Below are 26,234 nucleotides of genomic sequence, written 5' to 3'. Positions count from 1 at the left end.
AAGTGCCGCTATAGTATTAGTTACGCACGAGTGGAATATGAGGTGGAGCATGCTTTATGCAAAGATAAAACAACATGTTGTCAAGTATTTTGCGTGATGAAGACGGTAAATACAGTATTAAATGAAACGTAAAGACATAAAAAGAAAGAAAAATAAGGAAGAAGTTAGTTCGCGCAATATGAAAGAATTATAATAAAGCAAGCAAAGGGGGTAGGGGTAGGGATAGAGACATGATGTAGCAAATTTAAAAATGATTCGGACCATGTGAACATGACTAGGAAATAGAGGAAAACGCACATTATAACCAAATTAAGCAAAGATTTTCATACAAATTCAAAATAGAGGGAAATAGGGGAAAGGGTGTGCATGTAGCCATAAAAAGGGAAAATGGAAGCGGGATGCTCATGTAATGATAAAGAAAAAGGAAATACATTCATCAAAGAAGACTAATTCATATAGACCAAATTCGCTATGATAAGAGCCTAAAAATATCCACAGCAGAGTCGCCATGCTGTCACACCCCTTTTTCTCGTGAAATCGGGCTTCGACACATGACAATTCTTTTAAGGAAGGGTATTAAAAGAGAGAGTCGCCACCTAACGATTTTTAAGGTGTGTTAGGGCACCTATTTGCAAATAACTCTGGATTAACCAGTTACGTCACCAAAGATCGGATAAGGGCTCAAATTACCTCGAGGAGAAGGTGTTAGGCACTCCTAGAGGTCCATAACGGTGGGTCTCGGCCAAACTCGAATTATATGAATTAGACTAAACAAGGAGAAGAGACAAAAATTGGGCAAATAAAAATGATTGCCTTTTAAACAAAGGTGGGGGAGTGGGTCTTAAGTGTTTTAGCCTAAATGATCACCCGTGCAACATCAATAATACTTCGTAACTCCCTCGAGTTGGGGTGTTACTTGTATTATTCAGCGGGCACAGACTATCATCTCCTGCTACCCGATTACTATCTTTAAGTTGTTTACCTAAAACGCACTAATTGATTATAAATTGTGCCCTGTGCGTGTACTACCCGTCCCATGCTTATGGTCCAGGAGGCATTTGGACCTCTATATCAGAGTGGTTCTAGACTTTAACTTAGGTTGCTCAAAAGGAGAAAAGACTAGACGACATGCAAAATAATTTGAACTTTCACGTATAAGCAAATAAGGACTCAAGTTAGCCTCCGCACTTAAACAACAAACGCACGCAAACTGATTCATATTGACAGTTGCAGATTTTAATAAGTTTGCAGAATCCTATAGGCATGATCTCTATGTGATTCCGGATTTCATAAGCAAGCAGTTTTACAAGCCTTTTCCTTTTAATACAATTTTTTACAGCCTACAAAGTTGCCTACTGATTACAAGCATAAGAGATTAAATCTATAGTCATGATGCCTAAGTGATTCTTGTAGCAACTAACAATGACAATCAAAAGAATATGTTCATAAATGCTTAATCGAGTCCTATATGTATGGTATCTAATAGTGATGATTAGCACAGTGTTGAAGAAACGAGCAAGGCAGTAATTAAGACTGATTCAGACCTGATAGACATGATTTCTATAATTAAAACTAATTTTTAGATCCTATAAGCATGGCATCTAAATCTGTAGATTAAGCCACATGTAAACAAAGTCCTATCACGCATTGAGACATTCATCATTCAATATCCTATAGGCATGGTTTCTAGCAAGCAGAAGTAGAACACATTTGAACCAAATGAAGAACCTATAGGCAAGATTGCTAACACATAATAATAGAACATGTTTGAGCATAATAGGATACCTATAGGCAAGATTTCTATAATAACCGAAAAGTGACTCGTTTTGAGCAAAATAGAATACATATAGGCATGATTTCTAACACATGACAACTGAACATGTTGGAGCATAATAACACATTTTAGCTAAGTAACGAACCTATAGGCAGGATTTCTACCCGTTTTAATGCAAGTGTAAGATAAAACCCTTTTCCCACTTTTACTAATACCCCAAAATGTTATTACAAGAATTATTACAGACCCAGAATAAATAGAATAAATTACAAAGTAGAATAGCTATAGGGAGCCTACAGCAGGCCCAAAGATACACCTGGTCAGGCCGGTCCTTCATTCTCATAATTCATAACAGCCCAAAATTATATCTTCATCGACATAAGGCATCCAAGAATTGAGTGATTCACCTAATGGGCACAAAACAGAGTTGAGCATATAGAACCAAGGCCCTAGTGTGTCAGAGTTCCCAAGGGCTTCAAGAACCCAGGGCAGTGCTCACACTAGGGAGGTTAAGAGAGACAATTTAGAGAAAAGATTAGGGACCAAATCTTAGTGTGTCAGAGTTCACAAGGGTCTCAAATGAACCTTGAGTAGTGTTCACACTAGGGAGGTCAGTGGCAAAAGCCTTGATAGCCTTGGCTTTTAGCCGGCTAGGAATAAGGAGTTCAGAATAACATAAATGATAATAAGGGAGAGTGGACAATAGCTGAGGGACAGAACTGAAGGGTACAAAAATAGTCAAGTTGGACACATAACGCAAATAATCAAACAGGATTTAGGTTTTAAGAACACTTTTAGCAAGATTTAGAAGAACAAGTTTAACACCTAGTGCATAAGTAGTTACACATTAACAAACAGGTTTGCAGGATTGGAGTACACAAACTCATAACAGGGAAAAAGTCCAAATTATGTTAAGTACAAATGCTAATGTCACAAGATAGCCATGTTAACTTCACATCAGGTAGCAGAACAACATTTAAACACAATAGGGAAGCACAAATTATGATAACATACTGGTGGATCAAGTGAGCCAAAACATGCTAAGTGGTATATTAACTGAGAATTAGTCATGATTGATAGAACAGGATCTTGACACAGAATAAAAATATACTACCTATGCAAGATTGGCATTATAGAGATTCAGAATAGAAAGGGAAGATAAACTCATGTCATACAGTAAGTGTAAGCATTCAAATATATCTAATAGACCAGTTAATCTAAAGGAAGTTCAAATTATGCATATGGAGCATATTCGAATAACAGAATAGACAACCTTAAGCAGGATTAAACACCAAAGAGATGTCAAGCAGTAACACATTGGTTAAACGAAATTAAGAGAATCTTGATTACTCGAATTAGGCTTAGGCATGTTTCAGATTACCAACATAATGAAGTGAAGATTAGAGAGACCAAAAATTAAAGTAAAGTAATCAGGATTGCATACAAGAATAGCCCAGAAAACACATTAACCTACAATCTTCAGAAGCGAAAACATATGCAAATGACAGGTAAATAGGAATGAAGTGATAAAAATTCAGCAACTCACCAGTTAAGCAAAAACCAAGAAAGAACAAAGTCCACAGTAGTAAGAACCCAGAATTTCTGGCCTTGGCTTTCAGCCGGCCAGGAACCAAAGTGCAGAATAAGATTATTAAAGAGCAAAGAGCACATAACTTTTATTTTTTAGTAATTTTTCTTAATGATTTCGGCCCTCTCAAAAGGGGAGTGGGGATGAGTTTATATAGCAGTAAAAATCAAACACCCAAACAAGGAAAATCACTAGTCAAACACTAGAAAGGTAAGCAATCGAAATCAATAAGGAAAAGAAAAAATCTCAAAAACCCTAATTTTAGGTAAAGTACACAAATCGGCAGAAATTTAAATAAATAAAAGGTAAAAATCACATGATGCATGGAATAAGATGAACATAGATAGAAATACCTTTTAAAATCAAAGAATCGAACCAGATTTGGTTCGATTTATAAGAATCTGAAACCCTAATTTTAGGGTGAGTAGGAGTCACAGAAATACAGAGAGATTCATACCATAAAAGAACAAGAATGAACATAGACGGAAAAAGTCAAGGAACTGAACCAGCTTTGGTTCGAAGTTAATGAGATCCGCTTATCATGTTCAGGCAAGCGGTATAGAGAAAGGGTCCAGTACCAAGGGGGAGTCGAATATGGCAAGAAGTAACCTTATAATCCCATGTCCGGTGGGATTATGAGAGAAATTTGGGGGGAGACGATTAGGGTTTGGGTAGAGAGAAGGGGGAGATTTGAGAGCATTCAAAGGCGGCGGGTAGTGAGGAGTGGTTAGGGTTAGGGGAGTATTAGGTTAATTAAAAACGGAGGGTGTAATGTGGGTCGTTGATCTCCGAGATCAACGACCATGATTAGTTGAGGGTTCTGGGTCGGGTTGGTTAATTGATCCGGTTGGGGGTTATTTGGTTTGGGCTCAGAGATTATTGGGCTGGGATTGGGTAGTTTAGGTCCGAAATTAAGGTAAATTTGGGGCCAGATTTTAAATACCCAATATTTAATAAATAAATAATTTATAAAAGTTATTAATAAATATAAAAAATATAATTTGCGCACTAAGATGATTAAAAATAATTGCTTAATATTATAAAAATATAAAAAGTTATTTTCTTGCATAAATAAGGTAATTATACATGCATATGGGCTATTATTGCAAAATGTGCAATTTGGCCCTAAAAAATACAAATATAATTATAAGAAATGCCCTGAAAATATTTAAAACCTCATATTGGTATAAATAATAAGTTTAGATGATTAAATCATCATAAAAATAATTTGGAGGGTAATTATTAGATATTTTTATAATAAAAAATGCAGAAATAAATTGATTCAAAGCCTTTAAAAATTAGGAAAAATGCTTGTATATGCTTATAAACTAAATGATGATGCATACGTACTATTTTGAATATATATATATATATATATATTTGAAAATATGAGGAAAAAATTGGGTATCAACAACGCACATGCTAGGTGACGAGCGTGTGGGCGTGCACCATATAAATTGTGACTTAATAACTTCATGCACAACCACAATTTGAAGTATATGAGTTTGTAATTCTAATCTTTTTAAGCTATAGGGTTTTAAATTAATAATTTTATACATAATTATTTAATTTTTTAAAACAAATACAGAGTTTGGACTAAAGCAACTGACTCGAGAGCTAGCTACGCCCATGCATGTATAAGTCGATACTATCAAAGATTTGATTTAGTTGCCAATAAAGTAAATTAAAAACCGAAATCTCAGAATCAAATCAGAATACGTGAAAAGACATGCACAAATAGCCGACCAGATTCAATGTTTAATTTTTATAGTCAGTATACATAGATTATACATAGTTATATGTATATTATATATGAATTATATATATGTTATATATCGACCTGCTATTTTTAGTTTAAAAGATTATGTGAACGGCTATTTGGGTTTATTTTTTATTTTATTATTTGAAAATTATGGATAACACTAATGTGTGGGGTCATGAGAAGCGCCCCAAAATCCCAATCACACAGGAGTTCAAGTGGGCTCAAACTCGGGGCAGCCACAGCCATTAGTATAAAATAAAAAACAAAAAAACAAAACAAATACAATATAAAACAGCGGCAAATTAAAAAAAAGCAATATATTCCCCACAATTTCATCTGCTTATTTCGCGTGAAAAGTCAGCAGCTTTTTCAGTTTCGAATTTCAATTCTCGCTAATCAGGTAAATCACACCTCTATGTATTTTCCAATTTTTTTTCCTGCTGAATTGGGTTGTATTCTGATCTAATTTTTGGTTTTCTTTTTTGGTCATATTAAGACTCAGATTTCTTCGATTGTTTGGTTTTTAATGGCTTCGAAACGAATATTGAAGGAGCTGAAGGATCTCCAAAAAGATCCTCCTACCTCATGCAGCGCCGGTAAAAAAAATTGATTTTATTTTTAATTTTATGCTCTTTTTTGTAATTTATTTGATTTTTTGTGTAAAGTTTTCATCTTTTTGCTTGTTTAGTAGTTGATCTATGGAATCTTCTCGATGCACGAGGATTTACTGTTTTTAGATGTTGAAATTTCAGTTTTTATCTTGCTCAGATGATATTTTCTTTGTTTTTATGTTTTTTTTTTAATTTTATTGTTATGATGTTTGATTATTCTAATGGGTCATTTGTGAGATTTTGGATTTCTGTTGTTTTTCTGAATTAAGTCAACTCAAGTCAAACATATCTAGCTAGATTTAGTGACTAGTCTATTGCATATGTCGATTTTTTTCCGTTAAGTGGTGTCTGGCCTGCTTGCATACTCCTCGACTAATACAGGTGACCAAACTCTGTAAAAACAAGTTTAGACAGATGGGAAGAGTTCACCTCTTGTTTTTTTCCTTTATTGAGATTTGAACCCTAGTGTCGCATGATTCATTCCAACTTCATTGATCACTAGGTCACCCCCTTCAATGCAATTGCATATGTTGATTTGTAAGTTTATAGCTCTTAGTCTACAATGTTATTTTTTGCCATCTATCACTTCATTGGTCGGTTTTTGGATGGCACAAAGGCCTTTTGCAAAATATAACAGCTTGTGTCTCATGTGATGTGCTGTTACACATAGGTGGATTGAGGATCTAAGCTTGACGGTTCAACCTTTTAAATTTATTGCACTAAACTCACTATGGGTTCAAAGTATAATATTTGTTGACATATTTTACCAAGGGGATAAAATTGTGAGTCTCAAAAGCCTTGAGGTATGGCCCAAAGGGATCAGGCCAAAGTAGATAATATCTTGACTGTTGGGCTTGGGCTGTTACATGAGGAGCATAATATTACATACTGCACTTTGATTTCCGTGGAGTAGGGAGCTTGTCTTCACCTTATCTATAATGTAGCTTCTAATATTCTTATCTTAATTTTGTATTTTTATTAGTAAATACACATGAGAAGAGAAGATTCCTACCACAACAAGCTTTATACATGTCAGACTTTTGTCTAATGGGTTCTCATGACCGAACTTATGCGGGTGGCCAGATTAATTTTCAAAATGATCTGAATTATTGGTTATATAGCGACGTCAGTTCGTCATACTTTGTTCATTCTTCAAGTTGTGCTTGTTTTCCTAATGTCATTATGTCCATACTTTGAACTTCTTTTTAGAATCATGTCGTGTGCATTGAAGCCTCCAAGATATTTAGTTTCTGCCAGGAATCGTTGCAGAGATGTTTCTTTGTCTATATTGTCATTGTAGTCCTATAAGCCAATCATGATTCCTTCTAATAAATCTTACGTTATAAAAAAATCATTGTTCCTTCTAATCTATCTGTCCTGTTTTACTGTTGTCAGATGCTTTTCAAATTCCATGTTGTCTCCTGATGGAAATAATTGTGTGCTTTACATCCCAGGACATTTATACTCCCTCTGTTTCAATTTAGATGACACACTTTCCTTATTAGTTCGTTCCAAAAAGAATGACACATTTCTACAATTGGAAATAATTCAATTTTAAACTCTTCATTTTACCTATTTCACCCTTAATGAGAAGCTTTTATAACCACACAATGTCATGGCCCCACAAAGTTTTTACCCTTAAGCTTTTAAGACCACAAGTTTCAAACGTCTTCTTCCTTATCAAAAAAAAAGTTTCAAACGTCTTCTTTTTTTTCTTAAACTCCGTGCAGAGTCAAACCACCTCATCTAAATTGAAATGGAGGGAGTAATTTCTTCCAAGTTGTCAGTATCTTGTGGTACAATCTAATACAAGCCTCACAATGCATGCCTGATGAGCTTAATTATACACTTAATGAATCCCTTTCATATCTTACAAATATAATACAATTCTTACATGTTAGTGATTATGTAATACATATATATGATGGGGGTTGATTGGGTTAGTGATTATGCTGTTATCGAATGCAAAGTTGAATAAAAATTAATTTCGAATTTTTTAATGGATTTCTAGCATATTCTTACTTATTTATCTATGCATAACTGGTCAATTATTTATTGCCATGATAGTTTATATGTAATTTTTTAAATTAGCTTCTACTATCTTAGCATATGATGCATACTTAACTATTTTGATACATGATCTGCCTCCCGATTTGACAGCACTGGTTTGAATCATAGTGGTAGTGCTTTTTGGATATTCTTGAACAAGATGTTATGCAGATAGTCCAGCATCTTTTGTAAAGGAGATATATGCTAAATTATTCATCATTTGGTGGTATTGGCTTGCTAACATTTTTGTACCATGTGTTAACAGGTCCTGTTGGAGAGGACATGTTTCACTGGCAGGCTACAATAATGGGGCCCTCTGACAGCCCTTATGCTGGGGGTGTATTTTTAGTCACTATCCATTTTCCTCCAGATTATCCATTCAAACCTCCTAAGGTATCTTATAGTTGCAAAATTACTTTGTGAGTCATTGATGTGTCTGCTGGTGGTTGTTCTTTTGCAGATTCCTTCTTATTTGGTTTTTGCATATTGGAGCATAATTTTCTTGGACTTTTGACTCCCTTCTATTCGTGCATTATTTGATGATGTTGAAATAGATTTCCTGGTAATGAGCTTGTGTGAAGTGCAATGTAGAAGAGAAGTTGATTTCTGCAGCTGTGGTCTCTGGCTTATATTCTTATCCCTTTTTATTAGACCGTCACCTTGCCTTAGAACAAAATTTCAAGGTTGAGGTCTTACGGATAGGGGTGTTCATGGTTCGATTTTTCCCAAAAAAGAAACCAAACCAAGTAAGTCGGTTTTTTTAATATTGGAACCAAACTTAACCAATTAAGTCGGTTTTTTATCGATTAAGTTTATGTCGGTTTTTCGATTTTTATCGGTTTTTTCTTAAAGATGAGACATACACTACCAAACGCATATTCCGGTGACTACATTTTCAATGTAACACTATCAAACAATTGCTCTTTGAGAAATCTATCATTTACCAAGATATATTGATGATAATTGAATCAATCTACATTATGAGCTGATACTTTTCCTATATTGTAATTCCGCATCCTCTGGATGCTTTTGTTATTAATATACCACTTCATCAAAAAAAAATTGAATCAAATAGTGATGAATAATTTAAGGACTCAATTAAAATAAATTATTTTTAACATGAAATAGATTCTCGTACTTAGCAAAAGAAAACTAGAACTATAATGTAAGACAACGAACTAGATTATTATAATAGCAAATAACTAGACTAAAAGTGCAAGCTATTAAAATGTAACATAAAATTTTAGAAACTTGGCATAAAAATATACATATATATAGGTATAATTATAAATTTTAAATAGTTACTTCTACATTCGGTTTGGTTGGATTTGTTTCGATTATTTTTTTATTAAAACCAAAACCAAACCAAACCAAATCTGTTCGGTTTTTTAAAATTCAAAACCGAAACCAAACCAAAAAAGTATCTTTTTTTGGATCGGTTTTTGGTTTGATTCGTCTTTTGGTTTGGTTCGGTTTTTCGGGGTTTTTATGAACACCCCTACTTACAGATAACACACTAGTAGGGTTTTGTTACTGGGGGACAGAAGGTGTTATGATACTTAAATCAACATATTACATATGCTTTGTTTTTGAAACTTTTGGTGCCAGGTATGGTGATTAAAGAGGAATATGGATTTCATCTTTCAATTTTTATTTTAATATTGCCTTGGACTAGCCCTAGGGATTTAGTCTTAGTGGTAAGGGTGCAACACGTGATGTATGGGTCAGGCGCACGTCACGGGTTCAAACCTTGCCGTTGACAAAAGCTTGGTATTACGTGAAGAAGGGTAGAGGGGTCGGCTCGTTCTCCACCGAGTTTTGAACTGTGCACCACTGTCCCTTCGGGATTTCTCGGTGATAAAAAAACCTTGGTTTTTTCATACTTGATACGTCATTTACAGAAAGAAAGAGCAGGATTCTCTTTGGGGTAGGTTAAGAACGAGGAAGGTTCAGCTTCTTTTGAATGACATCATGATCGATATCAGCTAGGTGATCTGCAGGACTAAATGAATGTTTTATACAGATGTACTGATACCTGAAACATTTGGAAAATTTCTGTCAGCGTCAAACAAGCTGTTTCTCAGTCAATCATTAGTTGGTGAACCTGAACATGTTCATGTATTTATTGTTAATTTGTAAGCTGGAGTCTTCCACTAGACTTTATTGTGTTACATTATGGTTAAATCTTTGCAGGTTGCTTTTAGGACAAAAGTTTTCCATCCAAATATCAACAGTAATGGGAGCATTTGCTTGGACATACTGAAGGAGCAGTGGAGCCCCGCGTTAACTATTTCCAAGGTCCTTTCTTACCTTTATCTGCTGAGAAATAATACAAGCTGTGAAAACATACTTATTCAGAGTCTTGGGACTCATAATATAAGAGTTTTTTTCAAATCATTTTGGATGCATCAGCTAATTTGTTGGTAATCTAAAGGATAGGTAATAAAGATATAGTGATTCCTTGAAAAGGAAACAACATTTTTATTGGACATCTTATATAATAATTAATAGGTGACTTAATCCTATTAGCTTTTCCTTATTATTCCTTTATAGCTTTAGGGAGCAATGGTGAAAACATTTTAACTATCTAACTTGTCCTTCATAAGGTGCTTTGGTTTCAGTTGATAACATATCTGTTCTCTAATGGTACATCAATTGTTTCTGTGGAATTATGTGTTGTGTTAAATGGTTTTCCTAGACCAGTAGAACTGGTTGAGTTTCACGAAGTATGTTGTGTTATTTGTGTTTCTTAAGGTGGGAAAGGTTTCTGTATTACCTTCAGGTTTTGCTTTCAATCTGCTCACTTTTGACGGACCCAAACCCTGATGACCCCCTGGTTCCTGAGATTGCTCACATGTACAAGACAGACAAGGCCAAATATGAAGCAACCGCCAGGAGTTGGACCCAGAAGTATGCCATGGGCTAAATATTGCCTATGGCGGCTTGAATTGATATAAAGAAAAACAAATTTCAATGTCTTTCTTCTCCGCGCTCTCCATTAACAAGTTGTACAATAGCATTAAGCATTGCCCTCTGCAGGAAGACTAATGATGCTTTGAATTTTGTTTATATAGATTCTAATATTTTATGTGGGGAAGCATATATTTATCTGGTTTTGGATTGTTTCCTTTGGCTTGACACTATTTGTGTAAAAAATTCAAAACTTTGTACATTCTACTATCATGTTTATTACTATTAAGGTTAACTATGTGAGATACAGCATCATCCTCGAGGTGGGGTTTATCTTATCGTAGTTTAGTTTTATCTAATTAACCTTGGTCTATGAAGTTTTAGAAAAGATGAACGGATGTCTTTGTTTTTTCCTTTTCTTCTTTTCCCCGTTTCCTATTTTCCCACCTTGAACTACTTCTCAAGTATATGGCCACAGTTTAATGGAGTTTCCAAAATTTCGTTGTTTACGGACTAGTCTATATTTAGCATCGAGTAATCTGAAACCACCCTATTATATGATGCTTATATTTTGGGTTGGTTTGTGCAGGGGCGGGTGTAGCGTTTTACCGGTGGGGTTCAATTGAATCCATAACTTTTGATGCATAGTAAAAATTTGTATGTAAAAATTCATTAAAATTGCATAAATAGTAGATCTGAACTCATAATTTTAAAAATATAACTGGTTTAACGCTAAAAATTTTAAAAGCTGAACCCATAGGGTTTAAATTCTGAATCCGCCTTTGGGTTTGTGTGCATCTGCTACCAAAGTTTCTGCGGAAAGAATTCCCTTACTTTCATCTCTGTTGAAATTTGAACTTGGTTTCCATATTGTTACTCCGACTCTTCGACTGTTTCACCATCTACTACAGGGGTAATCATTGCACCATTGGATGCGGGAGAATAATGGCATGTTTTGCCAAGTTTTTTCGAGTTCAAAAATATTTTTTTTCTTTCAAAAAAAGTATTTTTTTTTTTTCAAATTTGAAGTGTTTGGCCAAGCCTTTAAGAAAAAAAAAAGTGTTTCTGAGAAGAAGCAGAAGAAAAGTATCTTCTTCTCATAAGCACTTTTTTGAGAAGTAATTTTGAGAAAAATACATTTAGAAACACTTTTTAAAAGCTTGGTCAAACACTAATTGCTGTTTAGAAGTACTTTTAAAATTAATTAGCCAAACACAAACTGATTCTCACCAAAAGTACTTTTAAAAAAAAATACTTTTCAAAATAAGCTCATTTTTCCGGGCCAAACGGGCTATTACACTTGTTGATTCTTTGCTGGGATCCTAAGCTTTCAAGGGCCAGGGGAAAGAGATGAAAATCAAATTTGTTATCGAGTTGCCAAAGTATTCTGAAAGTTAAAAACTTGTTTATCACAAAAATTAAAGGATCCGCTTTATTACCAGCGTGAGTCACATTTTAGCAATGGTTTCCTATTTACTTCTATTTGCCAACCAGAACTGTAAATCTGAAATTGAGCTCCAACTTTTATGTCTTATCCTTTTTGTAATATATAATTTGAAAGGGGGATAAAGGAACAAAAAAAGCAAAAAACAAAGCTTATATTGATGTAAATTTAAATGACTAAGAAGTTATTAAATATTCATATAACTGTCTTCAACTTATTCAGAGTTAAGGTGGAGTTATTGTTTAGTTGTTATTATTCCTTTATTTGCTGACGCATAGAATTCGTTTAGTGAAAATTTCGGCTCTAACATAGAATTCGTTTAGGGCCAGCAAGTGGGTCGGTTCCGGGTCTAAACGGGCCGAGTGGACCGGTCCAAACGGTCTCGGTCCCGATTCCGGGTCGGTCCCAAATTAAACGGGCCAAACGGGCCCGGGCCAAACGAGCTTTTTGTAGGGACGGAACCGGGACCGTTTGGTCCCGGGCTAAACGGTCCCGGCCTGCAGGCTAAACGGGCTAAGTGGGCCCAACATATTTTTTAAAAAAAAAAATATGAAATAGATATTAGAGACAAAAGAATGTTAAAAAAAATATCTAAGACAATGCTTTGTAAATTTTATTATAGAATTGTGACCTAAATTTTAATATTCAATATTTAATATCGAATATATATAGTATATAAGATGTATATATAGTATATCGATATAAGATGTATATATAGTATATATATAAGTAATAAGCTATATTCGATAAGCTATATATACATCTTATATACTATATATAAGATGTATATATTCAAATTGGGTTGAAAAATAAACTGTTTAGCTTTCTAATAGAATTTACTATTCCCTCCGTTTCAATTTATGTGAACCTATTATATTTTTGGTCCATTCCAAAAAGAATCACCCCTTTAGAGACAAAAGGATGTTAAAAATAATATCTAAGTCTAAAGACAAAAATATTGTAAAGAGATATGTCTTGTAATTTTATTATAGCATTAAAGAATATGGCAAAAATGAAAGAATGATGGGGTATTTATAATTGAAAATAGGGAAAAAGTGTAATTATAAAAAGTTTGGTATTAAAACAAAGTTGGGAGGGGGGGGGGGGGGAATGACTATTTTATAAATAGCCAACGGCTATATTGTTTTTTTTTTTAAAAAATAGCCGGTTTGACCCGTTAAGGGATCGGGCCGGTCCCGGGCCTGACGGGCCCAAGTCATATGACAGGCCCAGACCCACTAAAACGCCCGTTTGACCCGCGGTCCCGGGCCGGCCCACTTACCACCCATACCTGTAATACATTTGTGGGACAGGAAACAGCGAAGGGTTTCAGCAGCAGACAGACTTGCCATTAAAGGAATACCACATGCAAAAAAGAGAAAAAAAGTGAACAAAAAAACAAAACAGATTAGTTTAAACACCAAATTCAGACCACTAAAGAAGGAAAAGAACTCTACCTTACATTCCAATTGGTCTAAAAAATATTCCCAACCAATGAAATCTGAAAAAAGCAAAGGCAAGTAAGCTTTTTTTAAGTATAAAATGAATTGATTGGTGGTGCATTTCTTTTGCTTTGATATTATTGTATATTATATGGAGATAAAAAATACTAATAAAGATTTGCATATTCTGACAGAGAGAGCAGGGATTTTACATGATAAAATCACTCAAAAAATCTATTATGAAGGATTACATTTCTGTAGAGATTGTGCTGAACATGGTCGTTACTGTGGAATTGCAGACCTCAGAATAGAAGATAAGGAGAAATTGATTGCCATTCGAGACTCATTGAAGGAAATTCAGAACATGCTTGAGTTCTACCAGGTTTTACTTTTGGTTACTTTCTTTTGTCTAAAATGAATTCATTTTTTTTGTTTGTTAATTTATTCTAAATGCATGATTAGTTGAGACTTCGAAGACATAATTAAGTATAAAAAAGTATCCGATATTTTTAATAACTTGCAGTTTTAGATGAGATGGTCACACACAATTCAACGAATATTTGACAAGGAATGGGTCTTGAGGTCGAGTCTCCGGCATACAATGGCATTAAACTACCTTTGCCACTGCAAGACGATTCAGGAGTTAACGTATATTCAATCAAATATCTCTATAACAACCTCTAGTCCGAACTCTTTTGGCTATAGCATGAAAATTAGTTTCATAAAAAACTTGACTTTTATAGTGAATGACTGTTATATGATGATGTTGTTATAGAGAGGTCTGACTGTATCACTATCAAATCAATTAAAACCTGCAACAAACAATTTAGCATAGTACAATTTTCCAAAGAAAGTGATCGTGATGTCGTCATTGCTCGCATATGAGAGGCAGTATTGGAGGCATAATTAAATATATAAAAGTGTGTTATGTCTATCAGCAAGAGCTGCCCTTTATTAAGGGGTGTCATCCGTCACAGTTTTGCAGAAAAAATATGATAATTACTTGTATATGTGTGTAACCAGAATTTTATAAAAAATGAATATGTGTATATACAATAGATAGACACTCCTTGAAAATAATACAAATTAAATATCAGTTTAGAACACAAAGTAAAATCTTAAACCACCACAGTTAGAGACTCAAATTCACTTGTAAGACGAGTTAGGACAATAGGTCGACACTGCTTGTGCAAAACTAGGTAATTATTTAACTTGTAGTTGTCCAATCATTGCAGACATTACAGTCACGGCAGCAGAGACTATACAATGGAGCAGTTGCCCGTTTGGAAGAAAGCAGAATGCTTCTGCTAGAAAAAATAAACAAGTATCCAACATGGGGAAGTAAACTAGACTTAATTGAAGAATTAAGAGAGTGTTTAGTTGAAGGAAAAGTTGCATTTCCTGAGAATTTGGCAGAAAGCATAGATAAGAAAATTGAAGATGAGAACAAAAAGAAGACAAGTTCAAGTTTCTTGGTCATTTGCATAAGAGGTTTATTTAATCCGTGGAACTGGTTTCGTACAACAAGAATTGCTGCCATAGCGTTGATTGTTGCTTCTGCTAGCATTTCTTCTCCAGTTAACTTGTACAGGAACAAGCTGCAAATTAAGGAAAACATATCTGTATCAAGAATGAAGATTGAATATCCAGATTGTCAACTGGCTGTTTCATATGGAAAGGAATGATCATATGCATTTTCTTAAGCAGCCACTAATGCTTGCATTAGGGTAGGCGGTCTACAATACACCCCTTAGGGTGCGGCCCTTCTACGGACCCGAAGTGAATGCAGAATGCTTTGTGTACCGGGGATGATCATAATTTTGATCGAATACCTTGCTGATCGGGTTGGCTAAATAGATGTTGTTAGAAGAAGTACACACGAGGGCGTATGGATACCTAGTCAATCAGGTTTGGATTGGATCATCGAGATAGAACGCCTGGTACACATGGTAACAGACTCTTTAGATGTGATTATCCTCAAATACAGGTATAGCACAGACTTCAGTTATAGTCGTGATACGTATCATAGATTCAGATACGTTCAGTCAGAACTCAGAATACATATTCAAATGTGAATTTCTAAACTACAGCACCAGATAGAGTTTCAAATACAACTTCAGCTATCAGTATACAAGAGATATCCACTATTAAATTTGCAGTATTGCATAGCATGTTGTGTTTCAACACTTTATTCCAACAATTATGGATGGTTATCTATTCACTGAGTTTGTAGACTCACTTCTCGCGTTTTCTCTTAACATATTGTCACGACCCAAATTCTAACATGTAGTGATGACGCCTATCTCGAAACTAGGCAAGCCGAAAATCTCAGTAAACCACAATTTCTTTTAAGTTTGAAAATATAATATTTAAATAAAATCCACAAATCTTACAAATACCGATACAACCACTCCTAAAAACCTGGTGTCACTGAGTACATGAACATCTAATATGAATACAAGTCTGGAAAATACGGTCCATAACAGTCTGAGACCAAATACTGTAAATAAGGAGATAGGGAAGGAGATGCAAGGTCTGCGAAACACGACAGCTACCTTTGAATCTCCAGAAAATTAACTGTGCGAAAGAATCAACACCTGCTATGTCCAGGAACACCTGGATCTGCACACGAAGTGCAGGGTATAGTATGAGTACAACCAACTCAGCAAGTAACAATAATAAATAAGGAATTGAAGATAGTGACGAGCTACACAATTATGGTTCATTTCCAGTAATTCCAGCAAAGAAAAGACATGCTTTCAAATCCGGCAGTTTAAGTCAAATTAATTTTATACAGTTCATGTTCATGTAATCCGGATATAGAATCTTTCAGAGAATTTCACAACAATGACAGATAACAACTAAATGCAACAACAAATGAAAAGCAAGTACAGCCCCTCAGGCAACAGTCACTCAACTCGTCACAACAGCTCAACCACTCGACTCTCAGCCCTCAACACCCACACTCAATGGGTTCCCGCGTTCACTGGGAATGTACAGACTCGGGAGGGGCTCCTACAGCCCAAGCGCTATAATCTGCACGGACAAATCACGTGCTGCACGGACAACTCGGGTGCCATAGTATAAATATCTGGATCTACACGGACAACTCACATGCTGCACGAACAACTCACGTGCTATAGTATAATATAAGGATCCGCACGGACAACTCATGTGCTGCACGGATAACTCACATGCTATAGTATAATATAAGGATCCGCACGGACAACTCATGTGCTGCACGGACAACTCACGTGCTATAGTATAATATCTCACAATCAGGCCCTCGGCCTCGCTCAGTGCTCTCAGAAATCATGAAATCAGCCCAAACAACAATGATATAATGCATCAATAATAAATAATAAAGACTGAGATAAAATAATCAAGTAAACTGTGACTGAGTACAAACAACAATTAAGCAGATAGTTCAACATGTACATGACCTTTGTGGGTTCCAACAATACCAACATATAGCCTAAACATGGTTTCTAACATGACCTATAGTCAAATTTCCACAACACATAGAGAGCACATTAGCTATCGACAAGTTATTCAACTTTACAGTTTCCACGGGACAGACCAAGTCATAATCCCCTCGGTGCACGCCCACACGCCATTCATCTAGCATGTGCGTCACCTCCAAAATAATCACATGACACAAAATCCTGGGTTTCATACCCGCAGGACCAGATTTAAAACTGTTACTTACCTCAAAACGTGAAATTCTTTACTCTGCTATGCCTTTGCCTCACAAATTGGCCTCCGAATGCCTCGAATCTAGTCACAAATAATTCGTTTCAGTCAATAAAATTTATTAGAATTAATTCCATATGAAAATACAATTTTTCCATAAAAATCCGAAATTTAGCTCAAAAATGCCCCTGGGGCTCACGTCTCGGAACCCGACAAAAGTTACGAAATATGAACACCCATTCAACCACGAGTATAACCATACCAAAATTACTAGATTCTAATAAAAATTCGGCCCTCAAATCCTCAAATTTATCCAAGAGGGTTTTCAAACTTTTTCAACTTAATTAACCAATTAAATGATAAAAACAACTATGAATTCGGGTAATTTAACCAATATTGAGTTAAGAACACTTACCCCGTTGTTTCCTCTGAAAATCTCCCAAAAATTGCCTCAATCCGAGCTCTAAATCGTTAAAAATAGAAAATAGGACGAAGTCCCATTTCTAGAACTTAAACTTTCTGTCCAGACCTCTCTTCTTCGCGAATGCGACAGGTCCCTCGCGTTCGCGAAGCACAAAATCGTGCTGCCCAACATTTGCTCTTCGCGAACGCGAGACACTGTTCGTGAACGCGATGCTTTATGGAGCCCTTCTTCGCGAATGTGAAGGCAAAAATCCATGCCAACTATTTTTCCCTTCGCGTACGCGATACCCAAGCGCGAACGCGATGAACAACTCAGTTCCTCTTCGCGAATGCGAGGGCCCACTCGCGAACGCGAACAGTAAATCTTGTCTGTCTCAAATTCCCCTTTCGCGAATGCAAGGGCCCACTCGCGAACGCGAAGAAGGAAACTAGAAAAATACACCAGCAGTCTTCAGCCAACATGCCAAGTCCAAAAAATGATCCGTTAACCTCCCGAAACTCACCTGAACACCCCGGGACCTCAACCAAACATACCATCAAGTCCTAAAACATCATACGAATTTAGTTGAACCCTCAAATCACCTCAAACAATGCTAAATCCATGAATTACACCCCAATTCAAGCCTAATAAATTTTGAAAATTTTAATTTCTACAAACGACTCCGGAACCTATCAAATCACGTCCGATTGATCTCAAATTTTACACACAAGTCATAAATAATATAACGGAGGTATTCCAATTTTCAGAATCGGATTCCGAACCCGATATCAAAAAGTCAACCCCCGGTCAAACTTCCCAAAAATTCAACTTTCGGCATTTCAAGCCAAATTCCACTACGGATCTCCAAATAATTTTTCGAACACGCTCATAAGTCCAACATCACCATACAGAGCTATTGAAATCATCAAAATTCAAATCTGAGATCGTTTACACATAAATCCACATCCGGTCAACTTTTCTAACTTAAAATTTTCAATTATGAGACTAAGTGTCTCATTTCACTCCAAATTCCTTCTGGACCCGAACCAACTAACCCGATAAGTCATAAATCAATTGTAAGGCATAAATTAAGCAATAAATGGGAGAACGGGGTTATAATATTCAAAACGACCGGTCGGATCGTTACACATATACACTTTGAGATAGAGCTAGCAGCTGTTCAGCATTAGCCATTCCTTCTTTAGAAGGTATTGGCTCTTACTATCGATCGGATGGAGAGAACCGGTAAGAAGGCTTTCTCTATTGCAGAGAGGACACACTACTAAAGTCTCAGTAAAGCCAAAGAAGTTATCCAATTTCGCCTTTTCTAAATTATTATGTCAGACGTCCTGGCCTAGGAGCCCCGTTCGCGGATACGTTTTCATTATAAATGGATCTAAGGAGTTCACATTGTTATAGAATGAGAGTCACATTTTTGTCTTTCTTGGTTCTTCAGTTGCAGTAGCTTAACTACACGGAGTTTGCTCTATGAGCTCTGTATTAGTATAAAAGAATGTGTTATCATTGATGAGCATGGTTCAGATTTGTTCGTGAAAGTACCCTTTGAACTATAAATAGTTTGCTCCATTATTTGCATAATTGCATCTATATTAGTGACTGATAAATAACAAATGCAAGATTCAAATCTGCATCGCACGTCAATCAGGCAAGTTGCATTGACTCATCTTTTATTGATGAGAGGTTAAGAATTGCACTCAAGAGTGTGAGTGTGGCCTAATGGTCACTCAAGTGGGTGAAAATGATGGGCAGAGGCGGATTCAAGATTTGAAGTTTATGGGTTCCCACGATAACCAGAGACGGGTCCAGAGTTTAAGCTTCATGGGTTCAACCTTCAAGATTCTTGACATTGAATTTATTATATTCTTAAAGTTATGGGTACATATCTATTATTTATTGTAATTTTAGTGATTTTACTCATAAATTTATACTCCGCGTCGAAAATACTGGGTTCAGTTGAACCCGATAACCTTAAGATCCATCCGCCCATGACGATAACTTAACTAAATTTACAATAATAAATGAGTTCACTGTTATGTAATTATAGATATTTTTAACACATACACTGTCTGGACAAAAGTTACTAGGTTAACGTCAGAGACGGATCTAAGATTTTTATTACATGGGTGCACCACTAAACAGAAGGGAAAAAAGAAAGTATTAAGTAGGAATTGATCCCTGCTCCTCTAGATAAATAACTCAACATTCAATCAAGTGCAATATTTAGCCTCTTTGGAGCATGGATGCCCGCAGATAACATTAGATCAATTTTAGAAAATATGCACATAAAATATCTAGTTTGGCGAAAAGACCATGGGTTCATGTGTCTTACATATTAGCCTATAAATCCGCCCATGGTTAACGTGAATCTGCATGACGTACGGTAGATCAGCCCCCGACCATGGGTGATCAATATTTAAATTCCAGCGGAGACAAAAAATTGCTAGATGCTTATTTCTCATCTGTCTAATTGTTAGACAGATTTATCTAATATGTGTGTTGGTCAGAGACAACAACCGAATAGTCAAGGCACGTGAAAACTAGCCTGAACACCATTTTATCATTTAAAAACAATAAAAGGGCTGCAGAATTAAGGAAACTGGTAAGTGTGTGCTTCCTAAAGACCTTGTTGCATCAATAATTTGGCTCATTGAAATTTACTCCATCTAATCAATTCATGAAACTGAATATGGGTGCAAAATTAAGAAAGGAAGGACAATTATATCACCTTCAAGTTTCTTTAAGAAGGGGAATAGCTAGCACTTACATATTGAAACCTTATTGAAGACTAATCACCATACATCATTATTCTAAATACACTTACCAATTCTAGAGAGATTAAAGCTTGCATAATCATCCCACTTTTTTCTTACTCCTACTAAAACAAACTTAACACAAAACATATCAACTTTATAGTACAACAACAATAACTATGCATCAATTCTAAGAAGTCCGGATCGACAATATGAATCCTCAAAATTCATGCCGCTGATCCATTTAAGTTCGTCTTAGTTTAATGTATGATGCTAAATTACAACAAGAATAAGAACAAACTCAATGTGGTCCCATAAGTGGGATCTGAGATGAGTAGCGTGTACGCAAATCTTACCACTGCCTTATAAAGATATTACGATACTAAATTAAGTATCAAAAAGTTTGTAAGAAGAAGTAGAAGGGATATTAATTTAATAGGTCCAAAGAAAAGCTCCTATAGCAAACTTCCTCTTCTGCTTTACATCTCCAAGAATAGGAAGTCCATATTGAGTAAGCAAACAATCCAACTTCCATTCTGGCATATTCTCGTACTCAGCCTTTGTGTATTTTGGGTAATGCAATGGCATTTGAAAGCCAAATCCACAACGTTCTTTGCCATTTGATCTTGCCATTGACTCCATAGAAACACCACTCATTTTTTTTCTTTATATAATATGCTTTAGTTTGGAAATATAAGAATAGGGTTTGTGTATTTATAGAGGAAGATAGAAGGTTTGTTAAGCAAATTTAATGATGGCATTCTCGAGGTAGGTGTGGTATATTTTGAAATTAACGAAGGAATTTAAGTTGTTTTTCGATATGATTTATGTGGTTGAATACAAAGAATAGGGAAAACCAACTTGTCCTAATTTCTTATTTCATTTTAGATTCCCAGGGTTAGGAAATATATATTGATTTTATTGACAAAATTAAGAGCAATTATTAGTGTGAAGTATTCTCTAGAGTGCCTTCAAAAGAAATATAGAGTTACTGTTATCCATAATAATATGTACTCCCTTCGGTCCATTTTAAGTGGTTTTTTTTGGCTCTTTTCACACATATTAAAGAATTTATATTTTAGCATTAATTAACAATAAAATTGACCATATTAACCTTAATTTGTTCATTAAAATATAAAAAACTATCCCTAAGCTCTTTACTCCAAGGACAACTTTGGAAAGAAGAAGTTACTTTATTCTTGATATCTGAAAAAATCAAATATTGTGAACAAAAAAAAGATAAAAAATCACTTAAAGTGGATCGGAGAGAGTAATAACAAGCTATTAATTTACTCAAAGTTACCAACTCATGCTTAGGGTAGAGTTTTCTCTATAGTTGTCTTTTATATGGTCTTAATGTGCAAAAATAGAGTTTACATTTTAGTCTAAGAAAATGTATTTGCTCATAATTTTATTGCCAATGCATGCAACCAGAATAGTGACAAATACAAGTGGTGAATACAAGATTTTACACAAGTGATACCAATCTCAATTCAGCTTGTAAGTAATTAAGCTTGAGTATATGACTATGATATCTCAAAATTGATATCTAATTATGTATACACACATATATTGTTTTAAAAAACTAATTATACACATAAATATAAGAAAAAAATATTCATTTCTTCTCTTTACATGTCATTGCTCGGATTCCTTTTATATTGCTATATTGTTGATTTTTTTGAACCGATTGTCTATCAGAAAGAGCCTCTCTACTCGTATAAGGTAGGAATAATAAGGTCTACGTACATATTACCCTCCCCAAACCCCACTTATAAAATTATACTGTTGTTGTTATAGTAGTGTTGAATGTCACTCATTTTGAAATGGAGTCTCAGCCACTAATTAAATCAAAATTCAGATCAACATAAATGTCTACTATGAATAGCAAAGAGTTAGGGCAGTAACGCACACAAGTGGGCGGACGGATTAACATATACTCCAATAGTGAATTGAATTCGAGGCGGAACTAAGATTTGAACCTTATGGATTCGGGATTGTAATCTTTTAAGTTACTGAGTTCTAAATCAATAAGTTGTATATATTCAATAGATTTCTTATGACAAATATATGATTTGATCAAAAACTACTGGGTTCGACTGAACCCGCATCCAACACTCTGCCTCCGCCCCTGTATTGAATGCAAGCAAGAAAGTAGATACAATATGTTTTTTCATATGCTATACACCACACAAATCTTGTTAATGCATAGCAGTTAAATTCTTGAAAGCATTAAATGTCGATCATCAGTTCACTACATTGTGGTGTATATTCATTCAAAATCACTATAATTGAGAGCAAGGCCTCCTACTTGATAAATTTGTGATAGTAGATGATCATTACTAGGGAATGTCTACTTGGAATATCCTCAAGACCACATATGGTGGCTTGACTTTGCATACCATTGCTATTTGTCGGTCGTGGATAGGTTCTGTGCACAAACGCAAATCCAGAGTTTGAAGTTTATGAATACCTACGGCAATCTCAAGTTAGCAACTGAGTTCACAATTAAATATTTATAGATATAATAAATTTTTAATACATATATAAGAACTGAACAAAAGCTACTGAATTCCCGAGAACCTCTTGTTGGCCTCTAGATCCGCCACTGTCTGTCCATGTGGATTCTTGTGGTATTAGAGCATATTGTTTACATAAAATTATGTTGGATGAATCTTTTCTAAATCACTGTTTATATTTTGATCCCATTAAGAATATTTTAAGAAAATAGCCATGCACCAGAATTTTAAAGTACGTTGGGCATGATTTTTCTTGATTGCCTCAATTTGAAGTAGTGGAAATTTTGACGATCACTAAAATTTTAGACACAATGTTGAAAGTATTTAGTGATCCGTCAGAATTAGTGGCAAAATTCCGACTATCACCATATTGCTGCGTGTTTTAAACTTCTGCCCAACGTGTTTTAAATTCTGGCAATTAAAAAAAATCTTGCCGGGCATGCTTTAAAATTTCTGGCATATTGCTTCTTTTTTATCTCTTTTCAAAACTTCTGTTACTAGGGTTACAAAGTTAATAGTAGCACAAAAGTATCCTATTTGTGCAATTCAGTCTATTGTTTATGGGTTTAATAAGTTGAGCGCATTGTTAGTATAAAAAATATTTATGATATCAAATTACTTACAAGATAATTACATATAAATTTTTATAGTAAAAATTTAATTGATAACCTGAAAAAGATAGTAAATAACCTGATAAACTATGTTAATAATATAGAAACTGGATCTTTACACAAATAGCCGGCCATATTCATTATTTATTTTTTCTAGTCATATACATAGATTATACATAATTATAAACATATAATACATATTATGCATTTATTATGCCTCCACTGGCTATTTTTAGTTTAGATAGTTGGGTGGGCAGCTCTTTGGGTTAATTCTTCAAAATTATTAGCTGGGAACATTTGCACAAATGGCCATTTTATGCTACTATTTAAATTATGTCTCCTTTATTAGTAGGCCCAATTTGTCCGCAAAATTGAAAAATTTAGCCATTTGTCTGCAAATTTAGCCTACTGATAAAGGAGACAATTTAAATAGTAGCATCAAAAAGGCTATTTGTGCAAATATTTCCAGCTAATAATTTATAAGGTATAGTTGGGGTAAAAATGACCCTCTATAGCCCCTCAAAATTTTAATAGCTCATATTTTCCCCCATTGACACGAAATGGCCCTCCGGCCCAAACATATTACATTTAATAGCCAAAAATATCTATTTTGTATATTCTTTGTATAGTGACAGTCTATTTTATATATTTTTTATATAGTGACAGTATATTTTATATATGTTTTGTATAGTGACAGTATATTTTGTATAGTGACAGTCTATTTTATATATTTTTTGTATAATGATAGTCTATTGTATATAAATTGTATACTGGCAGTCTATTTAGTATATTTTTATATATTGACAGATTATTTTGTATATATTTGGTATAGTGACAGTGTATTTAGTATATTATTTATATAATGACAGTCTATTTTTGTATATATTTTGTATAGTGACACTCTATTCTATATAAATTGTATAGTGACAGTCTATTTTGTATATATTTTATAATATACCAATATTCAAAAAAAATGGTCTCCGGTCTAATACATAGTCTAAAAATGTAAGACGTGGTCTACCTCTACATTGGTCAAACTTTTGGAACTACTACTTGATTTAGAGTGATTTTTTTTATTGTCTTTTAAGTTGAAGGTATCAAGAATTGAATACAAAATTTGTCAAATTTCAGCAATTGTAGTATTAATACTAATGGTATCCAAGCTCCAGCTTCGACTTCACCACAAATCGTGAAATCGAAATCATAACCGAGTCAGTCTAACCCACTATGCTCGATCTCGTTGGCTTTAGATCTGGACGGAAACTCAAACACCGACGACCCTCCATTAAATCCAACGACTATTTCTTCTCGTTTTATTAACTATTTTTGGTGCTTTTGATATTATGAAAATCTAGATCTAAAAGATGGTTTGCTCGCTATTTGGATTTCGGCAGATCTAGTCGGTATATAGCTTTTCCGGCGTCCGTGAATTTTTCAGCCACTGCTGCGACCGGTGAAATTTTCCGGCTAAACCATTTCGGGCCGAAAATTATTTCTCTAGTGAACATGTGTTTGTTTGTGGACTGTTGTTACTATGAATTTGTTATGCTGGAGCTTTAATCTACTTTTTAAGATCCATGTTTATACAATTATAGAGGTGCTTGTGGGTCAGATGTATAATTCGGTGGTTAGCCACTAGAATTACTTTTGGGGTATAAAATGTATATTGTAATTTTAGGCTACCGGGTGTTGTAAGTTTGGCCCGAGTGACTATAAATGATTTTCGCTCGTTGGGGAGAAAATAACCCTCCATAGCCCCTCAAAATTTTAATAGCCATGTTTTCCCTCAATGACACGAAATGGCCCTTCGACCTAAACATATTACATCTAATAGCCCGAAATGTCTATTTTGTATATCTTTTGTATAGTGACAGTCTATTTTGTATATTTTTTATATAGTGACAGTCTATTTTATATATTTTTTGTATAGTGACAGTCTATTTAGTTTTTTTTTTGTATAGTGACAGTCTATTGTATATAAATTATATAGTGACAGTCTATTTAGTATATTTTTGTATATTGACAGTCTATTTTGTATATATTTTGTATAATGACAGTCTATTTAGTATATTTTTTGTATGATGACAGTCTATTTTTGTATATATTTTGTATAGTGACACTCTATTATATATAAATTGTATAGTGACAGTCTATTTTGTATAATTTTTGTATAGTGACAGTCTATTTTGTATATATTTTATAATATACCAATATTCAAAAGAAATGCTCTCCGGTCTAATACATAGTCTAAAAATGTAAGACGTGGGGTCTACCTCTACATTGGTCAAACTTTTGGGACTACTACTTGATTTGGAGTGATTTTTTCTTCTTGTCTTTAAGTTGAAGGTTTCAAGAATTGAATACAAGATTTGTCAAATTTCAGTAGTTGTAGTATTAATACTAATGGTGTCGAGGCTCCAGCTTCGACCTCACCACAAATCGTGAAATCAAAATTATAACCGAGTCAGTTTAACCAACTGTGCTCGATCTCGTTGGCTTTAGATCTGGACGGAAACTCAAATACCAGCGACCCTCCATTAAATCCGGTGACTCTTTCTTCTCATTTTATTTACTGTTTTTGGGGCTTTTGATATTATTAAAATCTAGATCTAAAAGATGGTTTGCTTGCTATTTGGATTTCGACAGATCTGGCCGGT

At 34.7% G+C, this 26,234-nt stretch overlaps 2 protein-coding genes across 2 annotated transcripts; both read left to right on the top strand.

Moving 5' to 3' along the window:
- The first annotated feature begins 5,392 nt into the window (after positions 1–5,392).
- Positions 5,393–11,053, top strand: LOC107806522 (ubiquitin-conjugating enzyme E2 28-like). The gene is made up of 5 exons (XM_016630685.2): positions 5,393–5,524; positions 5,621–5,720; positions 8,050–8,177; positions 9,978–10,082; positions 10,567–11,053. The coding sequence occupies exons 2-5, from the start codon at positions 5,651–5,653 to the stop codon at positions 10,708–10,710; spliced, it is 447 nt and encodes a 148-aa protein (XP_016486171.1). The 5' UTR covers positions 5,393–5,524; positions 5,621–5,650; the 3' UTR covers positions 10,711–11,053.
- A 2,672-nt stretch (positions 11,054–13,725) lies between these two features.
- On the top strand, positions 13,726–15,732 carry LOC107806516 (uncharacterized). Its single transcript, XM_016630679.2, has 2 exons — positions 13,726–13,962; positions 14,816–15,732. The coding sequence occupies exons 1-2, from the start codon at positions 13,732–13,734 to the stop codon at positions 15,263–15,265; spliced, it is 681 nt and encodes a 226-aa protein (XP_016486165.1). The 5' UTR covers positions 13,726–13,731; the 3' UTR covers positions 15,266–15,732.
- Positions 15,733–26,234: the final 10,502 nt, after the last annotated feature.

This window comes from Nicotiana tabacum, chromosome 13 (assembly GCF_000715075.1).
Source record: "Nicotiana tabacum cultivar K326 chromosome 13, ASM71507v2, whole genome shotgun sequence".
Lineage (NCBI taxonomy): Eukaryota > Viridiplantae > Streptophyta > Magnoliopsida > Solanales > Solanaceae > Nicotiana > Nicotiana tabacum.
The sequence above is the reverse complement of the archived record's forward strand: the minus strand, read 5'-3'. Positions and strand labels throughout refer to the sequence as shown.